At 48.9% G+C, this 13,981-nt stretch overlaps 1 protein-coding gene across 1 annotated transcript in view; it reads right to left on the bottom strand.

Moving 5' to 3' along the window:
- Positions 1 to 12,780, bottom strand: part of Mybl2 (MYB proto-oncogene like 2) — a 35,906-nt gene extending 23,126 nt beyond the window's left edge. The window contains exons 1-5 of the mRNA XM_004669291.2: positions 12,670 to 12,780; positions 7,444 to 7,537; positions 5,026 to 5,097; positions 3,650 to 3,742; positions 1,646 to 1,866 (exon numbers count right to left, since the gene is read on the bottom strand). Coding sequence (XP_004669348.1) covers positions 1,646 to 1,866; positions 3,650 to 3,742; positions 5,026 to 5,097; positions 7,444 to 7,537; positions 12,670 to 12,689 — 500 coding nt within the window. The 5' untranslated portion in view covers positions 12,690 to 12,780. The remainder of the gene's footprint in view (positions 1 to 1,645; positions 1,867 to 3,649; positions 3,743 to 5,025; positions 5,098 to 7,443; positions 7,538 to 12,669) is intronic.
- Between the last annotated feature and the right edge of the window lie 1,201 nt (positions 12,781 to 13,981).

The raw sequence follows: 13,981 nt of genomic DNA, 5'->3' as shown, positions 1-13,981 counted from the left end.
ACATGCGTCTGGAGTTCCTTCGTTTGTTTGCAGTGGCTGGAGGCCCTGGCGCACCCATTCTCTCTCTCTTTTCTCTCTGCCTTTTTCTCTCTGACACTCTCATATAAGCAAATTAAAAATAAATTTAAAAATTTTTTAAAAATACAATAATGGGCTGGAGAGATGGCTTAGTGGTTAAGGTGCTGCCTGAAAAGCCAAAGAACCCTGGTTTGATTCTCCAAGATCCATGTAGACCAGATGCACAAGGTGGTGCATGAGTCTGTCTGGAGTACATCTGCAGCAAGTGGAGGCCCTGGGGCACCTATTCTCTCCTCTCTCATAAATAAATTTAAAAAGCATTTAAAAATATAAACAATAATAGGACCCATAAAATGACATAGTTGAGATTTGAGGACTTAATGAACTGCAGACACACTTGCTGCTTTGTGTATCTGGGTCTGTAGGTACTAGAGAATCGAACCTTTGAATGCGGGACATCAGGCTTTGCAAGCAAGTACCTATAACTGCTGAGCCATGTCCCCAGCTGTAGGGCTTAAAACTTTTTTCTTTTTTTTTGGTTTTTCGAGGTAGGGTCTCACTCTGGTCCAGGTTGACCTGGAATTAACTCTGTAGTCTCAGGGTGGCCTCGAAGTCATGGCAATCCTCCTACCTCTGCCTCCCGAGTGCTGGGATTAAAAGCATGCACCACCACGCACGGCTTTTAAAACTTTTTAATCAAAATCATTGCCAAAGGGTTGGAAGGGGAAACCAAAGAAATCCCTTAGGAAGTACAACCAGAAAGCAGGAGAAAGAAGAATACAGAATATTTTCAATATGCAGAAGGAAAGTTATTTTGAAACTAATTTATCCAAAGTATCACATCTTTGGACACACCATTACCAAAAAATACACCCTTCCTGAACTGCTCCCAGGATGCTACTGAAGGATGCACTCCACCAACACAAAGAAAGAAACCAGGAGAAGAGGGATCAAGCACACAGAAGAGGAGATGCAAAGGAACGTTCCCAGGGAACAACAGGGCAACAGTCCTAAAGGACAAGGGCACTCCAGGATGGCTCCTCGGAAGGCAACATTGTGACACATTCTGAGCACTCAGGAAACAGTGCTGGTGGAAGCTCCGGGGACAAGAAACAATGTCCGGGGACAAGAAACAATGTATCGCTCATAAGCAGGGAGGCAAATACCAGAAGAACTAAGAGAGATCAAGGCAAGCCTAGCTGGGCATGGAGATGCACACCTGTAATCTCAGTACTTGGGAGGCTAAATCAGGAGTATGAGGGCAGCCTGGGCTGCATGGAGAAGTCTAGGCCAACCTCAGCTGTATCCAAAAATAAACCAAAACAGATAGGCCAGCTTTAGTAGTAAGTGGTAAAGAGGGACATAAGAATTTTTTTTTCATCATAATTATTTTAGTAGGTTATAATAAAACCGGACATTCTGGTTGATGCATCCCCCTTGGTACTGCTCAGGACGTTCCTGGAAGGACTCGTTTTCATAATTATGCATGCCTCTGGGGGACCCGGAGGCAAGGCTGACAGAAGGAATAGAACCTAGGCTCACCATAGCCTCTCCGACCTGTTATCCTAAGGACCGGCCTCACCTCCTGGAACCACGCCCGTCACCGGACCCTCAGCAGGAAGCTCACCTTCCAGGCAGCATCTTGGCAATCTCAGCCCAGCGATTGCCCAGCACTTTATGGGCCTCGCAAATGATGCGGTCCTCCTCCTCAGTCCAGCATGACTTCTTCACCTCAGGGTTGAGGTGGTTGTGCCAACGTTCCCGGCACTGCTTCCCCAGCCGGCCCTTCAGGTGCTTGGCAATGAGTGTCCACTGCTTTGTGCCATACTTCTTGACCAGCTCAATAACCTTGGAGAAGAGCATCAGTGAACCAGGACCAGCCCTGCCATCCCTCATTATGGCCTTGAGGATCCAACACCAAGGATGACTTACCTCGTGCACACCAGGTGACTGCCTAAAGACCTACCGTATCCTTGTCATTTGTTGACCAGAAGTAACTAAAGGCCAAAATCACCCGAGACTCTTAAGGAACAGAAGCTAGTGTCCAGCTCCCTCCTCAAAGATCCAAAGTCAAGACATTTGGAAATGGGCAGGGAGTACTATAGGGCTTTGAACCCACTGTGGGGGTCATCCCCAGAAATGCCACATGATATTTACTACTAGCCCCTACAGACATTTTGCTTAAATAGGGAGAGTTGTGGCTAGTCAGAGCTGGAATGCAGGCTTTAGTTGTCTTCCCTTTTTTTTTTTTTTTTTGGTTTTTCGAGGTAGGGTCTCACTCTGGTCCAGGCTGACCTGGAATTCACTATGGAGTCTCAGGGTGGCCTCAAACTCACAGCGAACCTCCTACCTCTGCCTCCTGAGTGCTGGGATTAAAGGCGTGCGCCTCCACGCCCGGCTTTAGCTGTCCTCTTAATCAGAATACAAGCCACAACAAATGTAGCTACCCCAGCCAGGTCCCACAATCAATTCTGGACACACACACCTTATACACATAGGCTGCACAAACTAGGAAAAGTGGACATTTACAGGAAGTGAAATTTTGGTGAGGATATATTCCACTTCATCTCTGTACAGCCCAAGACTACAGAGTGAATGCCTAGGCTAAAGTGAGACCCTAACTCAAAGTAAATAAATAAAAATGGGGGGAGGGGCTGGAAAGCTTGCTCAGTGGTTAAGGGCTTGCCTGCAAGATCCAAGGACCCAAGTTTGATTCCGCAGTACCCACATAAAGCCAGATGCACAAAAGGGGTGCACACATCTGGAGTTCATCTGCAGCAGCTAGAGGCCCTTGCCCACCCATTCTCTCTCTCTCTCTCTGCTTGTAAATAAGAAAGTTTAAAAAAAATTTACATAAAAATTGGGCTGGGCATGGTGGCACACGCTTTTTAAAAATATTATATTTTTACTTATTTGACAGAGAAAGAGAGAGAGAATAGGTGCTCCAGGGCCTCCAGCCACTGCAAATGAACTCCAGATGTGTGCACCCCTTTGTGCATATGGCTAATATGGGTCCTGGGGAAGCAAACCTGGATCCATTGGCCATCTAAGCCATCTCCCCAGCCATGCTTTTTTTTTTTTTTTTTTTTTTTTTTTAATTCCAGCATTCAGGAGGCTGAGGTAGGATGATCACTATGAGTTCAAGGCCAACCGAGACTACATAATGAATTCGTGAATTCCAAGTCAGCCTGAGCTACCTACACAACCCCCGCCCCCCCCAAAAAAAAAACTAGATAAGGGGCTAGTAGTTTTTGCCTAGCATGCACAAAGATCTTCTGGGTTCAATCTCTGGCACCTAGGCTCCCAGGACTTGAGGGGTGAAGGCAAAAAAAAAAAAAAAAAAGAATTGAAGTTCAAAGTCACCCTCAGCTGCACATGAGTTCAAGATGAGTCTGGACTACACGAGACAAGTCTCAAACAGGATGGGGAGGGGCAAACCAGGTAACCTGCCAAAGTCCACAGGTGGAGAGGCCTAAAAACACTTAATTTAGAGCCGGGGTAATACAGGGTGTCTCGACATCTCCACATTGAGCAGGACACCTCTGCCAGCACACAGAACAGCCTCAGCGCCCAATTCTCTGGCAGTAGGTGAAGGCCCACTGGGCATACGAGCTCTGTGCCAGCAGTTTACCTTCTGGTCCTCCTCTTTGGTCCATGGCCCCTTGACCAGGTCTGGATTCAAAACCCTCAGCCACCGGTACTGGCACTGCTGATCTGTGCGGTTCTAGAACAAGGACAGAAGAATGACTGGGACTCTTGTTTAAGCACTGGGCTCCAGAGTCTGGGCAGTTGTGTCCCATCCCACACCCTCAACCTACTACAGATCTATGTGCCAGAAACGGGTACATTCTTTTTGCTACAAAAGAGGTAGGGGTGTGTGTGTGTGTATTTTTTTTTTTTGAGGCTAGCCCAACAGACTACCCGCCCCCACTTTTTTATGAGAGGGAGGGTGATAGAAGGAGAGAACTGGCATGGTAGGACACCCAGTCACTATAATCTAAGTCCAGACAGGATGCACCACCCTGTGTGCATGTGTGACCTTGTACACTTTCATCACCTTGTGCATCTGGCTTATGTGGGACCTGGAGAGTCAAACATGGGCCTTTAGGCTTCACAGGCAAGCACCTTAACCACTAAGCCATCTCTCCAGCCCCAAAGGTGGTTTATAAACCCGGACCTGAGCTGGAAAGATGGCTTAGAGGTTAAGGAGTTCGCTGGCAAAGCCGAATGACCCAGGTTCAATTCCCTAGTACCCACATAAAGCCAGATGCACGAGGTGGTACATGCATCTGGAGTTCGTTAGCAGTGGCTAGAGGCCCTGCTGTGTGAATTCTCTTTCTCTCTCTCAACAACAATAAAAAAATTTTAATGCTTTAAAAGATAAACTTAGGCCCTGTGTAAAGGCACATATACCATCTGAACCCAGGATACGGGGGTGTCATCTCCAAGTTTGTAACCCAGGGTGGGGGCAGACTGTAACAAACTCTTGGGGGACTTGTTATGAATTTCTATGTTCTCCTTGGAAAATGGACAGGGGCATCTGCAGACTAGGATCCTGGGCTGCCTGATGGACTCTAGTAGTCAGTCAGGAGGGCAGCTCTGCCACACTTCTCCCCTCCAAGACACCTGCAATCCTTGGGTGGAGGTACCAGAGGGGCCTCTGGCCCTCAGAAGGATTGGAATGTTCAGCTGTGGTAGCAACAACCAGCTCTACAGGGACTTCAGCCTGAATAAAGCCTACTGAAAGAATGCTTTCCTCCAAGTTCAGGTTACACAGCAGAAACTAAGTCATTCCCCAGATTTGCAGGAAGAAATGCAATTACAGGGGGGTGGGGGTGGAGGCTGGAGACTCAAAGCTTGCTTAAGGAGCAGCACAGAGATGCTTCAAAAGGTCGTACTCAGATTGTATTGTTGGGGGTGAGTGAAAAACTCCCTTTCCTTCTCCAGGGCACAAAATGTCTGAGGAGTTCTGATCACCCACAGCCCTTGCCCCTGGGGCATACTCACAGGGAAGTGGCTGGCCAGGAACTTCCAGTCTTGCTGTCCAAACTGCCTCACCAGGGCCCTCAGTTGCTCATCCTGCCAATGTTAGAGACAGAGGATTCCACTCAATGTGCAGAAAGCTTCACTATCACCTTGACGGAGCCTTCTCCTGAGCACCTACTACTGCTCAAATGCTAGTCACAGGAGCAGGTGGCAACATTTCTTCCCAGGAGGCAGGCAGATGTAATCAAAGCCTCAGGCAAGCAAAAGTAAAGCAGAAGGCCAAAAGAAGAATCAAAAGTAGTACAGAGTAGGTAGAAAGTGCGCTTAGGGGGGGAGGTCAAAGGAGCGCTCTGCCTGCTTCAAGGTGGAAAGGCTCAGAACGCAGAGTACACTCAGGGCTGGGAATGGAGCTCTGTAGCTGACATGTAGGAAGCCCTGCTTTTTTTGGCTACATAAGACTCTGTCTCAAAAAAACTCCACCTCCACCTGCCGTGGTGGTGCACACCTTTGGTCCCTGCCCTCTGGGAAACAGAGAAAAGGCTCGCTGTGAGTTCCAGGCCAGCCTGGACCTACAAAGTGCCAGGTCAGTCTGGTCTACAGTGAAACCCTACCTTAAAAAAAAAAAAAAAAAAAAAGAAAACCCACTCCCCAGAAAAAAAAATTCTGACACAGCCAGGTATGGTGGCACACACCTTTAATCCCAGCACTTGGGAGGCAGAGGCAGGAGGATCGCCATGAGTTCAAGGCCACCCTGAGACTACATACTGAATTCCAGGTCAGCCTTGGCTAGAGCAGGACCCTACCTTGAAAAAAAAAAAAAATTCTGACACAAACTACAACATAGATAATCTTGACAACATTATGCTAAATGAAATAAGCTAGTTACTTTAGAAAAATACTGCATGATGCCACTGTGAAGTAGTTAAATCATACAAATAGAAACTAGAAAGGAGGCTGTGAAGAGCCAGGAGAGGGTGGAAGACTCACCTGCAATCCCAACAGGGGCTAAAAAAAAGAGAGACGACCACAAAACTGAAGCTAGCCTGGTCTACACAGTGAGTTCCAGGCCAGTCTGGATGTTTCTCTGAATTGAAACATTCCCTCCTGGAGGCAGGTTCAAAGAGACTCAAAAGTAAACAACTAATAGGTCTTGTGAAGCACAAAGAAGTCTCCAGACCCCTCCCCAAAGGTTACAGAAGCAGGGAACAAACACTGGAGGGATCTCCTGCTCCTATCAGCAAGGCCGAGGGCCTGCAGTGAGCTCCACTCTGCTTCTGTGGAATACCTCCTATACTGGGGTGAGCTTTTCAGTGATTCACTTTCCTTCGAGTCATTCATGCCCCATAAGTAACCCCTCACCTTGCTCAATAAACTCACTGGCTCACCAATTTGGACTTTGTATAATCGTTACTTTGGTCTGATGTCTGCGCCCTATCTGGGGTGAACAGGTGTTTGTTCCCATCTCCTGGGAAAAGTTAATACAATACTGAGCTACAAGGCTGAGACCCTGTCTTCCTCAAAAACAAGCTGGGCCAGGCGTGGTGGCACACACCTTTAATCCCAGCACTTGGGAGGCAGAGGTAGGAGGATTACCCTGGACTAGAGTGAGACCCTACCTTGAAAAAAAAAAAAAAAAAAAAGCTGGGCATGGTGGCAAGTACACCTTTAATCTCAGCTCTTGGAAGGGAGAGGTAGGATTGCTGTGAGTTCAAAACCAGTCTATGATTACACAGTGAGTTCCAGGTCACTCTGGGCTACAGTAAGACCTTAACTCGAAAAATCCAAAAATAAATGAAATTAAATAGAAAGAAGAGCTGGGGAGATGGCCAGTGTTCAAAGGCACTTGCGTGCCTAGGCTCAATTCCCTAGTTCCTGTGTAAATACAGACACAAACTGGGTGCATACATCTGGGTTTGTACACAGTGGCAAGAGGCCCTGGCACATCCATACTCACTCACTTTCTCTCTCCCCCTTTCAAGTAAAAATTTAAGAAAAAAATAAGAAAAGAGCCAGGTGTACCTCTTGTCATAGGATGCTCTGTACTGCCTGGGGACACACAGTCTCCACCAGCAAAAAAACTCCATTAATTAGATATACCTCCATACGTTGGACCTCCCAGACTCTGGAATAGTGAGGTAAGGAAACATTTGTGCCCGGCATGGTGGCGCACGCCTTTAATCCCAGCACTTCTGGGGCAGAGGTAGGAGGATAGCCATGAGTTCAAGGCCACCCTCAGACTATATAGTGAGTTCCAGGTCAGCCTGGGCTAGAGTGAGACCTACCTCAAAAAAGCAAAAAACAAACACCTTTATTTTAAATAATGGCTCTTCCTCCATTAGTGAGGATGAGGACATCAGGCAGATATCCAGGCTCAGCTTTCTGGCCTGCCCCCAGCTGCTCTCATTCCCCACCAGTTGCATGGAGCAGCATGTGGCTCACCTCTTCATGGGTCCATTTGACTTTGCACTTGCTGTCTCTCGGCTCCAGCAAGTCTGAGTCTGTGTCCTGGTAATGCAGCTCATCCAGCTCCTCACTGCAGGAGGAAGGAACGGTCAAGAAAGGTGTGAAGTATGTCCATGTGCCTTTACATCGGGACTGGGCAATGTGACCAGGGCCCAGCAAACTCTAGGGGAAGGTTTGGAAGGCGTCTGAGCAGGGCTTTACTTTTCCTACTTTAAAAAAAAAGGCGGGGGGGGGGGGGGACTGGAGGGATGGCTTAGTGGTTCAGGCGTTTGACTGCAAAGCCAAAGGACCCAGGTTCCATTCCCCAGGACCCACATTAGCCAGACGCACAAGGTGGTGCATGTGTCTGGAGTTTGTTTGCAGTGGCTGGAGGCTCTGGCAGGCCCATTCTTTTCTCTCTGTCAAATAAATAAATTTTTTAAAAAGCCAGGCATGGTGGCACACACCTTTAATCCCAGCACTGGGGAGGCAGAGGTAGGAGGATCGCTATGAGTTCGAGGCCACCCTAAGACTACACAGTGAATTCCAGGTCAGCCTGGGCCAGATTGAGACCCTACCTCGAAAAACAACAACAAAAAAGGAGTGAACAAAAAACAAAAAAGAAGAGATGGCTCAGTGGTTAAAGGTGCTTGCCTGCAAAGCCTGATAACCCAGGTTCAATTCTCCAGTACCCATGGAAAGCCAGATGCACAAAGTGGCACATGCAAATCTGAAGTTCATTTGCAAGCCAGGAGTGGTGGCAAATGCCTTTCATCCTAGTACTCAGGAGGCAGAGGTGGGAGGATCATTTTGAGTTTTAGGCCAGTACCAAAGTGAATTCCCAGTCAGCCTGGGGTCTATCTCGAAAAACAAGGAGGGAAAAAAAAAAAAAATGAAGCTCTTTTGCAGTGGTAGGAGACCCTGTTGTTCCCATCTTCACCCTCTCTCAAATAAACAAAACTATAAAAAGCTTTAAAGTAACATTTGCTTTTTAAATTGTTTTAATAATGAAATGAGATTATGGACTTTCTCCTGATTTGTTGAGAAAACGTCTGGCTACATAGCTCAAGCTGACCTCAAACTCCAAGCACTTCCCCTGCCACAACTTCTGAGGTTACAAATTTAAGGCTACCAAGCCTAGTTTTTCTCTTCTTTTTTATTTGCAGGAACACTCTAATGATTTTTCAAAAGTTACAAAGGAAAATAAACGGAGGGGGCTTGAGGTATGGATCAGTAGGAGTGTTGGCCTTGCATGAACAAGGCCCTAGGTTGTTCATTCCCCAACATAACCATCAAAACAAAAACACATCTAGATTACACTGTGGCCAGGCGTGGTGGGGCACACCTTTAATCCCAGCATTCAGGAGTCTGAAGGCAGCCTGAGACTACATAGTGAATTCCAGGTCAGCCTGGGCTAGAGAGAAATCCTATCTTGGAAGATAAAAATTATAGATATTAAAACTGGATTCAAAATACAAAACAAAACAAAAAACAAGGTTCCTTGTTGGGCAGGGTGGCTCATACCTATAATCCCACCCATGAATTTAAGGCCAGCCTGGGCTACAATGAGTTTCAAGGTCAGCCTGAACTAGAATAAAACCCTGCCTCAGAAAAACAGCAAAAGGAGCTGAGGCTCGATTCCCCAGGACCCACATTAGCCAGGTGCATAAAGGGACACACGTGTCTGGAGTTCATTTGCAGTGGCTGGAGGCCCTGGTGTGCCCATTCTCTCTCTGTCTCTCTCTCTGCCTTTCTCTGTCACTTTCAAATAAATATATAAAAAGAAACAAAAGAAACAGAAAAGATAACAGCAAAAGGGTGGGAGATATAGCTCAGCTGTTAAGGTGCTTGCCTGCAAAGCCTAATGAGCTGTGTTCAATTCCCCAGTACCCAAATAAAGCCAGATGCTGTGGTTTATACATCTAGAGTTCATTTGCAGCAGCTGGAGGGCTTGGTGTACCCATCCTCTCTTTCTCTCTCTGTTACAAATAAATAAAAATATTTAAAAGAAAAAGATGCCCCCCAAAACCCCAGATTCTTTTTCTTTTAGGTAACAAATTTACACTTGCATTAGATATTTTAAAGATAGCATGCACCAGGTATGGTGACTTATACCTATAATATCAGCACTCAAAGTAGGAGGATTGCTATGAATTGGAGGCCAGTCTGAGCTAGAATGAGACCCTATCTTGCACCTCAAAAAAAAAAAAAAAAAGATAAGGGCTGGAAAGATGGCCCAAAGGTTAAAGCACTTTTCTGCAAAGCCTAATGACCTGGGTTCAATTCCCCAGTACCCACATAAGCCAGATGCACAAAGTGGCACATGCACCTGGAGTTCATTTGCAGTGGCTGGAGGCCCTGGCACTACCAGGGCCTCTCTCTCTCTCTGATTGCAAATAAATAAATAAATAAATAAAATACTTTTTAGAAACAGGTAACATGCAACCATCTAGCATAAGAATTTTTATTGTTTGGTTTTTCAAGGTAGGGTCTCGCTCTAGCCCAGGCTGACCTGGAATTCTCTAGGGAGTCTCAGGGTAGCCTCGAACTCAGGGCAATCCTCCTACCTCCCAGAGTGCTAGAATTAAAAGCATGCACCACTACACCCGGCTTAGCATAAGAATTTTAAGTATTAACTACTTAGGGAAAGGATCTCAAATATCTTCTTAGCAGCTAGCCATTCTTGTGTTTCCCCTCTCCACGCCTGCTCACACACGGGCGCAGTGAATGGAGAAAAAAGCCCGAGCACCTGCACCGGGATTCTGGAGGTTGTTTACTAACAAGCAATTTCTTAAGTGCTCCAAAAGCCCTTTCTATCTAACTTAATGGCTGCAAAAGGAGAGATCACACTATGAACCTCCCAAAATGTCAGGTATTCAGAGAGTTAGGAACTTTCCCCACCTCCGTGTGGCAGGACCTGTACCAGGCTCCTTGTCAATTAGGTCACCTCTATCAAGTATGTTCCCATATCAGGCATTTGTAAAACGTAAAAAGCAGACATTTTCAAGCAAGCTCGGGTCTTATGCCCAAAAGAAGGCTTCCGCTGGTGTGTACATGACTTCCATGCCTGAACTCAGCTCTGCTTCCTGGTGCTACCCTCTCAGGGCACACTGGGAACCTTAGCTCCACCCTTAGCTGCAATCTACTGTCTTGACATCACCTACAAAGGTCAGCTCCACCTTCATATCCTGGAGTTTGGCAGTGAAAGGCTTTAAGAAATGTTTGCCTAAGTAACTACTGAAAATGTGAATAAATGAACAGTTGAAGCTACTCCCTGTCAATCAACAAGAAATGCTAAGGACAATAAAATTTCTAAAAGAGGAATATAAGTTTCTAAGCTTTGTACATTCTACCACTCCTACAGGCCACCTCTATAGTGGAGGCAAAAAATCCCCAAAATACATGTAATGTCAGACAGCAAGAAAAACTCCAAGATAACACTTCTCACAGATTTTCATTGTCCCCAATTTAACAGATGTGGAAATTGGGGCCAACAAGGGTCATGCCATTTGTAACTCCACAACCAGGCTCTGACCCTCTTCAACCCCAATACCTTCAAATCTCTATCTCCTCCCTAACCCCAGCATTAAAAACAGAAGCCAGTTCAGAGGGGAAAACCACACTCTTGTACACATACCCTTACTCTTGCCCTTGGAAGTTCTGGGCTATGCTCCACAGCACAGGTGAGTCAGAAGCTGAGAGGGAAGTGGGGCAATGGGGCACAGAGGAGTTACTGAAAGTGGTCATGAAAAGGGCCGGGCATGGTGGCGCACGCTTTCAATCCCAGCACTCGGAAGGCAGAGGTAGGAGGATTGCCATGAGTTCGAGGCCACCCTGAGACTACACAGTGAATTCCAGGTCAGCCTGGACTAAAGTGAAATCCTACCTCGAAAAGCCAAAAAAAAAAAAAAAAGAAAAGAAAAAGAAAGCGGTCATGAAAGGAGTGAGGGGGCTGGAGAGATGGTTTAGTGGTTAAGGCGCTTGCCTGTGAAGCCTAAGGAGCCAGGTTCAATTCCCCAGGATAAGCCAGATGCACAAGGTTGTCCCATATGTCTGGAGTTCATTTGCAGTGTGTGGAGGCCCTGCCATTCCCATTCTCTCTGCGTCCCTCTCTCTCTCTCTCCAATTACTTAATTTAAAAATAGTTTGTTTGTTTGTTTGTTTTTTTAAAAAGTGAGGCTTGTGGGGATGGCATGAGTACAAAGCCCATCTTTAACACTGGTCCCTCCACTGAGCCCGGAGGAGATTCCCTCCTGGAATAACACATCCTAGGCACTGGAGCTGCCCCAGGAAAGTGAGGCCTGAGGAAGACAGCCCCTGCACCAGGCGCCCTGTCTACTGCCAGGGACAGCCCGCAACCAGAGTGTCTCAGATCTGCACCTCCGCTTGCAAAGGACAGCACTGCCATCTTAAGAGGAGGCCGAGGTGATCTGGACGGCAGGCAAGGATGGACCCAGCGAGGGATTACAAATACAGCTGGGTCTTCTCTCTCCCAGAGAGGCCGCCAAGCCCCGCGCTCGCGCCCCAGACCCACAGGGGTGCCAAAGGTCCAGGCGTGACTCTGACACGTCTTCCCTGGGGACTAAGTAAAATGGAAACACCCGGTTCCTGCCTTTTTTTTTTCTGCCCCAGGCGGTGTGTGTATTGGGGGGGGGGCAGAGGACGGCGATGGGGGTTGCTGGCAGAGCGGTCTCGATGCACATCGTCCGTCTCTTAACTTTCAAGCGGCTGCCCCCCCAGGACTCTTGCGGAACAGGAAGAGGCGACTGGGAATCCAAACCGAGCCGGGCGCCGAACTCCAGGAGGAGAGACAATGGAGCTCCAGCCTGGGCACCCGCTTCAGAACGGGACGGCGGGCCCGGGGCTCCCCAGACACCTCCACCCGCGAGACAGATCGGAACCACACCGGAACAAGGGGCTCCGGGTCTTGAGCACACCCCCGCCCCCAGGCGCACACACACACAGACTTGCTGTGACTTGGAGACCCATCCCCGCGCCCCAGTAAAGGGCCTTCCCCGCGCGCACCCCGCAGTTAGGCGGGAGACAAGTGACATCACGCAGGCTGGAGGGGACTCGCTCTCGGGACCCTCGCCCGCCCAAGCCTCCGGGGCCCAGCAGGCCTGGGGGGGGGGAAGGGGTGTCCCAGGACCCCTCCCACGGGGACCCCACCACCCCTCACTTTTACGGGAGCGCCGACGGAGGAAGGGGCCCGGCTCCGCTCACCCGCGCGTACGTCGAGACATCTCTCTCCCCCCACCCCCCGCCCGCCCCCGGCCCGGGCCACACGGCTGAGCCCGGGGCGGGAGCCGGGCCGGGGTCAGGGACACGGGCTTGCTCCGGGCCCCCCGGGCGGCGCTCCGAGGCGTCGGCGTGTCCCGGGCTCTCCCGCCGCGCGCGCGCGCTCGCAGGAAGAACTGCGGCCGCCTCAGGCGCGCTCTGAAGCACTTTCCTATCTCCCGCCAAGTGCGTCGGCGCCGCCCGGGCCCGGCGCGCCAGCGTGAGGGGCGTGGCCAGCGCGAGGGGCGTGGTCTTGTGAGGTGGGCGTGGTCTGAGGAAGTGGGCGGGGCCTGCGGGAAAAGACTGGCCCGCTGAGCGACCGGGTGGATGAGGCAGTATAGCTGGGACCTAAGCGGGGACTTACCCGGCGGGAAACATGCCAAAGTTGCCCCTGCTCTAATGCAAAGACATTCCTCCATCCTTGCGGACGCCACCCGAAAGCAGCGCCTCACCCCTGCTTAGACTGGACGGTGCCTACAGCGAAGAAAACACCAAACAGGAGCTCTCTCTCCCAGCTCAAACCTGTCTTCTCTCCCTCCAGGGAAATTCTTTTATTTTTATTTTTTCGAAATAGGGTCTCACACTAGCCCAGGCTGACCTAGAATTCACTATAGAGTCTCAGGGTGGCCTCGAACTCACGGCAATCCTCCTACCTCTCCCTCCCGAGTGCTGGGATTAAAGCCTCCAGGGAAATTCTTTATTCCACAATCAACTTGGTAAAGTTCTTTCAGATTACCACCCCTGCCCTGGCTACGGAAAATTTAGCCTCCCAGCCCTGACTTGACCCAAATCTGGGTCCCATCTCTCCCGCCACTCACTGGGGTCTCCTGCCCACCTGCTTGTGGTCATGTTCCTTTCCCCTCTGAACCATGAGCATCCTGGGGTCAGCGCAAGACTTGGTGTAGGTGTGTTGACTTAAATTCAGTTACCACTGGCCAAACACTCCATTTAGCACGGAGTTTCCATTTTAGGTTGTCATGTATCAGGAAAGTACTGCGTGTGGCCCCCGGGAGGACTGGTGAGGCTTTTTTTTTTTTTTTTTTTTTTTTTTTTTTTTTTTTGGTTTTTCGAGGTAGGGTCTCACTGTGGCCCAGACTGACCTGGAATGCACTATGTAGTCTCAGGGTGGCCTCGAACTCACGGTGATCCTCCTACCTCTGCCTCCAAAGTGCTGGGATTAAAGGTGTGAGCCACCACACCCGGCTGTGAATGAACTTTGAAAGAGAAGGCTGGAAGAGACCATGCCAAAACCTCGACC

The sequence above is a fragment of the Jaculus jaculus genome, chromosome 8, assembly GCF_020740685.1.
Source record: "Jaculus jaculus isolate mJacJac1 chromosome 8, mJacJac1.mat.Y.cur, whole genome shotgun sequence".
Taxonomy (NCBI): domain Eukaryota; kingdom Metazoa; phylum Chordata; class Mammalia; order Rodentia; family Dipodidae; genus Jaculus; species Jaculus jaculus.
The sequence above is the reverse complement of the archived record's forward strand: the minus strand, read 5'-3'. Positions and strand labels throughout refer to the sequence as shown.